Below are 9,404 nucleotides of genomic sequence, written 5' to 3'. Positions count from 1 at the left end.
TCACCCCCTGCACCAGTCAGGGGCAGTGGTTGGGGTTGAATTCCTCAGAAGCCCTTTTTTCACTCAGGACCTCAGTGAGGAGAAAGAAAGTTCTAATCTCTTCCCAGATCCGTTGGGGCTTCTGGTATGGTTGTAGCCTGGTCACCCCCTGGTCCCTTCTGTCCCCCACCCCGCAGGATGTGCCTGATGGTGATTAGGAAGTTGTGGAGAGATGGTGACACCCCCCAGTTGCCTCCATGCTGGAGACCCCGACATCCTGCTCCCCTCCCCCAGTCACGCTCCATCATCTCCTCATTCCCAGCCCGGGTAATTGGTGGCCTGGTGACAGACAGGCTCATTAACAGCTTAATTTCGGCTTCATCTCTTCCTGCCCGACCCCCAGCCCAGGTGGGGACTGGCCCAGCAGGGTGCAGGGATAGGCACCCGGAGGCCACATTGCTGCACCCCATGGGGGCACCCGCCGAGCTGGTGGGAGAGCACGGGAGTGCACAACACGGGCTGGCAGCACTGCTCTGGGCAGCCCACATGGCCTTGGCTCCCTGACACCAGGGTGCATTCCTGGGCGTGGGGACAGTGCCACCCTGCTCCTTGCCCCACTGGGATGGGCAGGGATGCCACCATGGCAGGTGCCAGCAGGTGCCGGCCGTTGCCCACCTTCCCGGCCTCACCCTGCCCTTGTTTGCTTCCGTAACGGTGGCGGCCTTTCGGTTCCTTTGTGCCAGTGGATAACAGGGATCGCCGCTGCCTCTGAAGTACCGGCCACCAGCCCCACACCCCAAACTGGGCAGCCGGATATGGGCATGGGAGCAAGGGGTCCAGGCCAGGGCACAGGCAGGTGTGAAAGCAGACTGCAAGCAGCAGTATGGGCACAGGGTGCAGGCAGGTTTTTCCTAACCCCACTGCTCTTCTGCCTTGCCTTCAGGTCCATATTGCAGCCCAGGAGCCCATCCCCAGCACCCCGACACCAGGGCAGTGCCCAAAACCCTGTTCCTGTCCCCCTCCCAGCAAAAGCAGCTGGCGGCAGCCCACGATGGCTGATGTGGGGCCCCCAAAGGCCGCCCCACCGGATGGAGGCCTGGCTGCCTTTCAAAGGCGCTTGTGTTGTATAATTTATCAGCAGGAGATAACAGACAAGCGGCTAACGAAGGAGGGGGGCTGTACCCTTGCTTTGGGGAGCCTGGCACCACAGGCACTGGTGCTGCCAGGATCCATCACACTGGGGCACGGACAGCTCCCTGACTGGGGTGTAGGTTCCATTTTGGTTTGGGGGTGCCCCAAGCAGGGGCAGAGATGGTCCCACTCTGTGCCCTGCTTTGGAGCTGCTGCCTGCCCTGTGCAGAGACCCCAGGGGCTCCTGCACAACCAGAGCAAGGGGAGCTTGGGTCCAGTATTTGAGGAGTTCTTCACCCCAGGGACACATGGACTTCCCAGCATGGGGGAAGGGCAGCAGGCATGGGGGGCACGGGGTAGGGAAGGGCTAGTCCCACGGGCACAGGGGCAGCAGCTGGCACCGGATCTGAGGAGAGTTTGTTTAATCCCAGATAAGGAGGCGACGCCAGGCACCTGGCTGGCAAACGGGCACTCCCTGGGCAACGGCAGCGAAGGCAGTGCTGCCCCCCCAGCACCCACCAGCACCTGCGCCAGGACCGTCTGTTCAGCCCCGGCTGCACAGGGCTGGCGTTAGCCGAGTGCAAGTCCCTCTGGCCACCCACACTTCTGTGGCACAGCATGGCATGGCATGGCACAGCACATGGCACAGGGTCAGCAAAGCAGCCGGCACACGGCACAGCCAGGGCAGATGGGCATGGAGCGCAGGGAAAAGCAGGGTACCCCATCCTCTGCCAACCCTGGCCAGATTTACACCAGGGCCAGCAACCCCCCCGGCCAATCCTGCCCCAAGGGTTGCGTGGGCAAGGGGCCAAGTGGGCTTAGGGACAAGGACGGGTCTTGGCACCATGGTCCTGCTACACAGCCAGTGCCCAGGAGGTTCAGGACTGCGCCAGTCTCCTGCTGCCACCCTGATCCTGTGGCATCTGTGGGGCATCTGGAAATCCACCCTGCCTTCCCCATCTGGCCCTGCAGGTGGCTGCATGCCCATGACCCTGCCCAGGGTCGGGGCACAGGTGTGCCCTGTCCCGCAAGGGCAGGGAGGCAGATGGCAGTGCCGGCTGGCAGGGTCGCTGGGCAGCAGCACTCCTGGGGGCTGCCTTGCCGGCTGGTGAGCACAGCCCCAGCTGCCTGGTGGCCTGTACCGAGTGTGCCAGGTCTCAGCAGGGGCAGACAAGGACAGCCAGGTGGGATTAGCCCTTTGTGTCACCCCGCAGTGGCCCTGAGAGCATCCAAGAAGGAGGCACAGCTGTGCCACGGCCCTCCAGCCTCAATCACATCAGGATCCCAAGGGGTACCTCTGAGTACAGGGGGGCTGGCACATGGACCCCTCCCCGAAAAACAGCCCTGGCCCCCACACTACCCTACCCTGACCGGCTGGTCCCCGCCAGGCAGGTCACGTCCCTCCAGGACGGCGCCCTGAGGATTCTGGAAAGGGCAACTGGTCATACTGGTGAGCCTGGCTGTGGTAGGACTCCCTCCGCTCCGGCACACCCTGGGGGTGTCCTGCCATGTTCGGTGTGTTGCTGCCACCCCCTGGCAAACTGCACAGCCCCGGTTGTCCCCCACAGCCCCTCACGCAGGGGTGTCCAGGTCCCCAACAGCCCAGTCCTGCACCCCAAACAAGCGGGCAGCGGCACGCGGTGTGCAGGATGCCAGGAGGGCACAGCAGCTCTGAGGAGGGGTCTACACCCCGCACCTTGCGCCTCAGGGGTGCCTGTCTATGGCCACATTCTTGCAGGGAGGAGGTTTCTGGCCCTCCCCGAGCCAGGGTGGACAGAGTGGGGAGGGGGCTGCAGGGCTTGGGGGCGTCACCCCTCCATGCGATGATTAGAAGGAGCCGAGGTTCCGTCCCAGCGCATTAAGACTGTCCCCGCTGAGTGCCACCGCCGCGGGGTGACCCTGCCGTGAACCGCCCACGCCCCCCCGACGGGCCACCAGCCCCCTCGCACCAGCACCCCCCTTCATATGCCAGTGTCCCCGCTGCGTGTCACCACACTGCTCCGTTCCGCTGCCTGCGCCTCAGGCATGCGTGAGGATGCGCTGGCACCGCGCCACGGAGGGGATGTGCCATGGAGAGGTCACACCTGTGTGGGTCTGGGTACCACAGCATCTTGTGACAGGCCTCCCGGTGCGGATGCTGGGACACCTCGGGTCTGGCTACCATCCCGGACCACGACCTGGAGATGTCTGGCTCCCGGGGACATGGGCTATGTCCCCACGCAGCCACCTCGTTGCAGGCGTAAGGGCCACGCACGGGGAGCCATATCCCACAGATGTCCGCGCTCACGACCTCGTGGTCCCCAGGGAGATGGTGGCATGTCACGCACACACAGCGCCGTGCCACCCGCGGCCCCCAGTCCCCATCACCCCGGGACACCTGCCCGCTCCACCAGCTCTCTCTGTGCCACGCTGCCCAAAGGAGGTGCAGGATCCCCACTGCCAAGTCTCTCCTGAGGCAGGGATGAATTGGTTCAGGCAGGCTGGTGGTGGCATTTGGGGAACGGCGGGAACAGGGCTGAACTCTTGAACCCGCACCGGCAGCTCCCCACCAAATGCCAGGCATGGAGCACCCCGCGGCGCCCAACGCGCGAGCAGCTCCCGGCCGTGCCAGACCGCCCTGCTCCCCTCACGGTTCATCGGCAGGACACGGGGGACGGTGTCACACGTCCCTCCCCGCCATGGCTGGTGAGCGAGGAGGAAGAAGCCGGTGGGGGCTGCAGCCCCGTGCTCCATCGCTGTCTGAGTCCGCCCAGCTCATCACACCGATGTCCAGCTGCGATCGGGGGGTTCGGGTGAAGCCCCTCTGTCCCATGCGGCGAGGGTGGGACGCGGGCTGCGAGAGCCCCGCGGGACATGCCGGGCCCCTCCCGGGACATCCCGGACCCCTCCCGGGACATCCCGGGCCCCTCCCGGGACATCCCGGGCCCCTCCCGGGCCAGCCTGTTCCTGCCGCGTGGGGGCGCTGCCGTGCCCGCTCCGTGCCGGGGGCGGGGCCGCGGCGCGCGGGTCCATCCGCGGCCTCGCAGCGCCCCCTGCCGGCCCCGCGCGGGGGGCACGAGGGCCGCGCGCGCTCCCGCCCGCCCCGGCGGTCCCGGCGGGGAATGGCCCCGCCCGCTCCGGAGCCGCTCGCGCCGCGCCGGTGCGGTTACGTCATCAGTGTGCGCCGGGTGGGAGCGGCGCCGGGAGCGGGAGTGGAGCTGCCGCCATGGCTGGGATCCTTTTCGAGGATATCTTCGACGTGAAGGACATCGACCCAGAAGGCAAGAAGTTCGACCGCGGTGAGTTGGGCCCCGGCCCGCTTCTCCCAGTCCCCCGTCCGCCTCTGCCGCCGGCGCTGGCCCCTGTGCCCCATCACCGCGCTGGCCTCTCCGCGTGTTGCCAGCCCCCGGAGCGCCCTGTTTCCACGGGGCTTCCCCAGCTCGGCTGCTGGTCCCCCCACGCCCCCGCGGGCCCGGTGCGTTGCATTCCCCGCCCCACCGTGTTCTCCTCCCTGCCTGTGCGCACCTCCGTCAGTTGTCAGGCTCTGGCATCCATTTCCAAACCCATCCGAAAACGGCTCGGGTGCCAGCCTGGGCTGTGAAGGGGACCCTGTTCCCACCCAGCCCTTGGGGATCTTATCTGTCCTGGTCCCTGACTCTGCTGCTCTCCCAGTGTCGCGCCTGCACTGCGAGAGCGAGTCCTTCAAGATGGATCTCATCCTGGACGTGAACATCCAGATCTACCCCGTGGACCTCGGTGAGCTATTGGGCTGCTAGCATAGGGCGGGTCAGCCGCTGTCAGCTGGGGTGGGCAAAGTCCGAGAGCATGGAGCCAGGAATTGCTGTGATCAAGGAATAAGCTGCCTCAGGCTTCCCTGGGCCCCTGTGCTGTCCCCAGGTCACAGTAAGTTCAGGGCACTCTCAGTGTACTGAGGCTGAGGTGCGTTCTGCTTCATCTCCCTGTGTGTATGTGGGCTCACCTCTGTTCCTTTCCCCACAGATGATGTCTGGGGAAGCTGCCTCAGCTGGTGGTAACCAGGCTTTAAGAGAGTTCTCATGAAATTAACTTCTGCAGCTAAATACACTAAATGTGTGGAAAAGAGAATATTTCCCTTGATGAAACACAGAAGGGCTGAAACGGATACTGCAGGGGCTCATGTACCTGCCTGGGGTCCAGCCAAGTCCTCTGGGACTCACCCAGTGACTATCTTGTTATGTCCCCTGAAAACACCAACAGTGGTGTCCTCGTGGTTCTGGTTTCCTCCATGACATGGGGAACAAGGAGACACAGGATCCAGCGTGACCTTTCACACGTTCCCCACAGTCCTGCTGGAGGACTGGCAGCAGGGACAGAGCTTGTTCAGCACCCCCTGCCAGGGTGGCCCTTTGCCACCACCCTGAGTTCTAGCTGTGTCTGCTGCTGCTCTGGTTGTGCTCTCACCTTCTCACTGCTCCTCTGGCCTCCTCACAGGGGACAAATTCCGCCTGGTCATTGCCAGCACCTTGTATGAGGACGGCACCCTAGATGATGGCGAGTACAACCCCACAGACGACCGGCCATCCAGGTACGGGGCCCAGCTGGGACCCACGGGGGCGTGGACAAGGGAAAAGGTGAAGTGCTGAGGTTAAATGTCTCAGGTTGGACACTAAGAGGAATCTTCACAGAGAGGGTGATTAAATATTGGAATGGGCTGCCCAGGGAGATGGTGGAGTCACTATCCCTGGAATTGTTTAAGGAAGGACTGGATGTGGCACTTGTGCCATGGTCTAGTTGACAAGGTGATATTCAGTCATAGGTTGGACTCGATGATCTAAGAGGTCTTTTCCAATCTAATTGACTCTGTGACTGTGAGGTGCCTTCTCCCAGAGGACACTGAGCTGGGGGAATGGCCAGGTTTGATTCCTTGCTGACCTCAGACTGTGCTGTTGCAGGGCAGACCAGTTTGAGTACGTGATGTATGGCAAGGTGTACCGGATCGAGGGGGACGAGACCTCCACGGAGGCGGCCACACGCCTGTGAGTGCCTGTCGAGAGTGGGGGAACACAGTGCCCTGGGGTGGGGGGGGCACTGGGATCTCGGCTTGGGTCTCCCATGGGATTCCCTGCTTTCACTGCTCCTCTCCTCCCACCTCAGGTCTGCCTACGTGTCCTACGGGGGCCTGCTCATGCGGCTGCAGGGAGACGCAAACAACCTGCACGGCTTTGAGGTGGACTCTCGCGTTTACCTGCTGATGAAGAAGTTGGCCTTCTAGCATACCTCCATGGGCTGCCCAGCCTCTTCAGAGCTGGGGAGGAGGGAGCAGTCCCCCTCCTCATCCCAGTGTCTTCTGACTCCTGCTGGGATCCGCATCTCTGTTTGCAAGGAGAGAGGTGCCTGACATTTGAGTGGACGCCATGCTGGGTGCTCTGGTCTCGCCTGATGGCATCTCCTCACCTCCGCCTGCCTGTGCTCAACAGCCCTGGCTCTGTCCAGGAGCAACCGGACTGGGACAGCTGCCTGCCTGCCTCTGGGGACTGTTCCCTCAGGAACCATCCTGAGGCAGGCTGCCTTGGTTTTGATTAAACTGGGATGTTTTCTACACCTGGCTCTGCTTGCTGAGAGACGAGGCTGGCAGGGAGTGGATACACCTGCGCAGGGAGAAAGGGGGGACCCTGCCACTTCCCAAAGGATGGGGAGTCCAAGCCTGCGGCAGGTGGGTACAGAGAGGAGGAGCGGCGGGGCCGTGCCAGGCAATCCTGCAGCACTGGCAGCTGCCGCAGGAGGGAGCGGGCACCGGGCAGAACTGGGAGCATGTCCCAGAGGAGCCGGCTCCTGGCCCGGGCACAAGGACACACACAACCGTTTAGAAAAATAGCTCTTTAATCGAAAAGCATTCACAGTAGAGGTTCCTGCCTGGGTGGGAGCAGGGCCTGTGCCCACTGGCACGTGAGTGTCACTGTTTCCCTCCATGGGCTGCGCAGTCGACGGAGAATTGAGGAATCGGTGCTGACCCTTTCCCTGTGGGCATCTTCCTGGGCACCCAGAGCATGGCTTAGTGTCCTGCAGGATTGCTCCAGCATCGCATTGGGGTTGAACCCTGTGTGCAGCCTCACCGGGCCTCGTATGGAGGGTCTTTGCTGTCCCCCTGTCCTTGCTTGCACAAGACCTTGGCCAGGTCTTCGAAGAAGAAGAGCAGCTTGCCCTGTACCAGCTGCCGGTAGGTGAGGAAGATGCTGGTGACGTGGGTCTGCTCCATGGAGTGTGGGGAGCAGCTCGGCTCCCAGTGTCCTCCCTGAGGGGTGAGAGTGGGACAGAGGGGTGACAAACTGTTGCACCCAACCCAGCCCAGCTGGCACCTGTGCCAGGGTGGCCTGGCTCATCTGGGGACGTCTTACCTCCCAGCTGAAGGTCTGCAGGAGCAGGAAGAAGGAGTTGGCATGTCGGTAAAGCTGGCTCAGCTGCTTGGCCCCGCACTCCTCGCTCACCTGGCCCTGGGCCCCCGCCACAGCACCCACCAGCAGGGCCAGATCACACAGGATCTCCCGCCGCTTGGTCTCATTCTGGGGGAGCAGACAGTGATCCCCAGGGCCTCGTTGCTTCCTTTGCCCACCTTGGGGCTGGATGGGGTCCTCTACCCTCCCTGTGCCACCAGATTTGCCCACAAGCATCTTGTTCAGCATTTCTGGTGCTTGTGCCAACCCAAGGTTCCTTCTCCAGTCCTGCTGGCACACCAGTGCCAGCACCCTCCTCCCAGCCCCTCTCACCAATTTGGATTTCCACTGCTGGAAAGTGAAGTCCACCAAGGGCAGCACTGCAGGACAGCTAAGCACAGGCAGGGCCTGGCACTGGCCCTAGTGAGGAGATGTCAAGGTGAGGTGCCAGGAACTGTGCATGTCCCTGGCCTTGGGTTTTGTGGGGACTGTATCCTCACCACTCTGGTTTCCATGTCCTTGGCCTCCATGATGTACTTCTGGATAAGCCTGTTGTCACAGACCAGCCGTGTTGGGCTGGCACGGTCCTCTTTGACGTGCAGGAGGAAAGATGTGAGGAGGAGCAGTCCTGGAGGAGATGGGGTTGCCTTATGCACTGTGCCACCCTCCCTGGGCAGTGCCAGCCCAGAGCCATGCCTCCAGTGGCAAGTCCCCTCCCCAGCCCGTGGTGGGGGTGCAGGGGGAGGTGTGAGTGGCTGAGGAGGGCCTGGTACTGCTCTCCATTCAGCCAGCGGGGGGTGCCCGGTGCTCACGGGGGAGAGCCGGGGTTTCCGTGCCAGCGGTGTATGCCAAGGGGCTGCACGGCCACGTCTGCCAGGTTTTTCGGCCACACTTCAGGCAAGGAAGCAGGGCTGTACTCCCTGTGCAGACCAGGGCCAGCCCTCTGGATCCCTTCCAAGAGCAGCTCCAGGCGTCATGTGCACTTCGGGGAATCCCGGCCTGCAGTGTCCCACAGGGAACATCTGCTCCTTGCTGCTGCCCTGGCTGAGTGCTCCCCTGCTGGCACTGCCTTCCCCAGTGCGGCTGGCACATCGCTCTGCCCAGCAACTGCCCATCCTGCCAGCTTCTCTAAAGGCCCTCTTTGCATCCTCCCGCCTGCCTCGCTGCCTGCCCTGGCACTACACCTGTCCCCAAAAGCCCTCTGCACAGCCTGTTTCCCTAGGATGGGCATGGAGAGGTGCTTGGTTGCCCTGGCATGCTGGCAGTGGCCAGGTCCAACCACCCCAGAGCCACCCTTGGGGTTTGATGCCCATCTGTGGGATTCATCGTGCAGGGGACGCTCTGGCTGTGGGGCCACGGTATCCACTGTCCCTTCCTGCGCACCCAGTCTCCCCTTGTAGCCACACACTCACTGTTCAGCTCCATGCTCGGCTGGGGGCTTCGGCCCTGCATCTTCCATCTTGGGGCCAGCGGCTGCTCCCTGGCTCCCATCCCCCTTCCATGGAGGGCAGCGGTGGCGCGGGCTCCCCGCGAGCCGCCCAGGCGGGCCGGAGGCCGGAGTGGCCCCGGCACAGCACGGCGCAGCTCTGCGGCTCCGGCCTGGCCGCCCAGCCGAGGCAGCACGATTTCCTGTTGTGTCGCCGCTGACCTTCAAGCAAAATCGCAGTGGGGGCCCCGGGCCCGGGGGACGGCTTCCTGCCTCCGGCCGCTTCCTCCCTTGGCTCGGCGCACGGGAAGGGCGTCCCTGGGCTCACCTGCCCCCAGGCCTGAGCACTCAGCAGCCAGCGCCGCGGTGTTCAGTGACTCAGCCGTGCCTGCCCAGGGGGAGAGGGTAGCCCTGCAGAAAGGATGGCATCAGTGACCCTGCACTGGACAGCCCCGGCAACGTGAGCCCTAATGGGGTCG

The 9,404-nt window shown here is 63.6% G+C and overlaps 2 protein-coding genes across 2 annotated transcripts; one reads left to right on the top strand and one right to left on the bottom strand.

Annotated features, from left to right (window-relative positions):
• The first annotated feature begins 4,277 nt into the window (after positions 1 to 4,277).
• Positions 4,278 to 6,596, top strand: POLR2H (RNA polymerase II, I and III subunit H). The gene is made up of 5 exons (XM_082287980.1): positions 4,278 to 4,388; positions 4,762 to 4,845; positions 5,560 to 5,653; positions 6,021 to 6,104; positions 6,223 to 6,596. The coding sequence occupies exons 1-5, from the start codon at positions 4,316 to 4,318 to the stop codon at positions 6,338 to 6,340; spliced, it is 453 nt and encodes a 150-aa protein (XP_082144106.1). The 5' UTR covers positions 4,278 to 4,315; the 3' UTR covers positions 6,341 to 6,596.
• A 581-nt stretch (positions 6,597 to 7,177) lies between these two features.
• THPO (thrombopoietin) lies at positions 7,178 to 8,993 on the bottom strand (the record flags this gene model as incomplete). Its single annotated transcript, XM_082288039.1, has 5 exons — positions 8,912 to 8,993; positions 8,000 to 8,127; positions 7,833 to 7,919; positions 7,464 to 7,628; positions 7,178 to 7,360 (listed from the first exon to the last, which is right to left on the bottom strand). The coding sequence occupies exons 1-5, from the start codon at positions 8,988 to 8,990 to the stop codon at positions 7,178 to 7,180; spliced, it is 642 nt and encodes a 213-aa protein (XP_082144165.1). The 5' UTR covers positions 8,991 to 8,993.
• Between the last annotated feature and the right edge of the window lie 411 nt (positions 8,994 to 9,404).

This window comes from Coloeus monedula, assembly GCF_965178545.1.
Source record: "Coloeus monedula genome assembly, chromosome: 10".
Taxonomy (NCBI): domain Eukaryota; kingdom Metazoa; phylum Chordata; class Aves; order Passeriformes; family Corvidae; genus Coloeus; species Coloeus monedula.
The sequence above is the reverse complement of the archived record's forward strand: the minus strand, read 5'-3'. Positions and strand labels throughout refer to the sequence as shown.

Coding starts and splice junctions, on each gene's coding strand:
- POLR2H (XM_082287980.1), top strand. CDS start 4,316: ATGGCTGGGATCCTTTTCGAGGATATCTTCGACGTGAAGGACATCGAC. Junction 4,389..4,761: donor AGGCAAGAAGTTCGACCGCG/GTGAGTTGGGCC, acceptor CTGCTCTCCCAG/TGTCGCGCCTGCACTGCGAG. Junction 4,846..5,559: donor GATCTACCCCGTGGACCTCG/GTGAGCTATTGG, acceptor GCCTCCTCACAG/GGGACAAATTCCGCCTGGTC.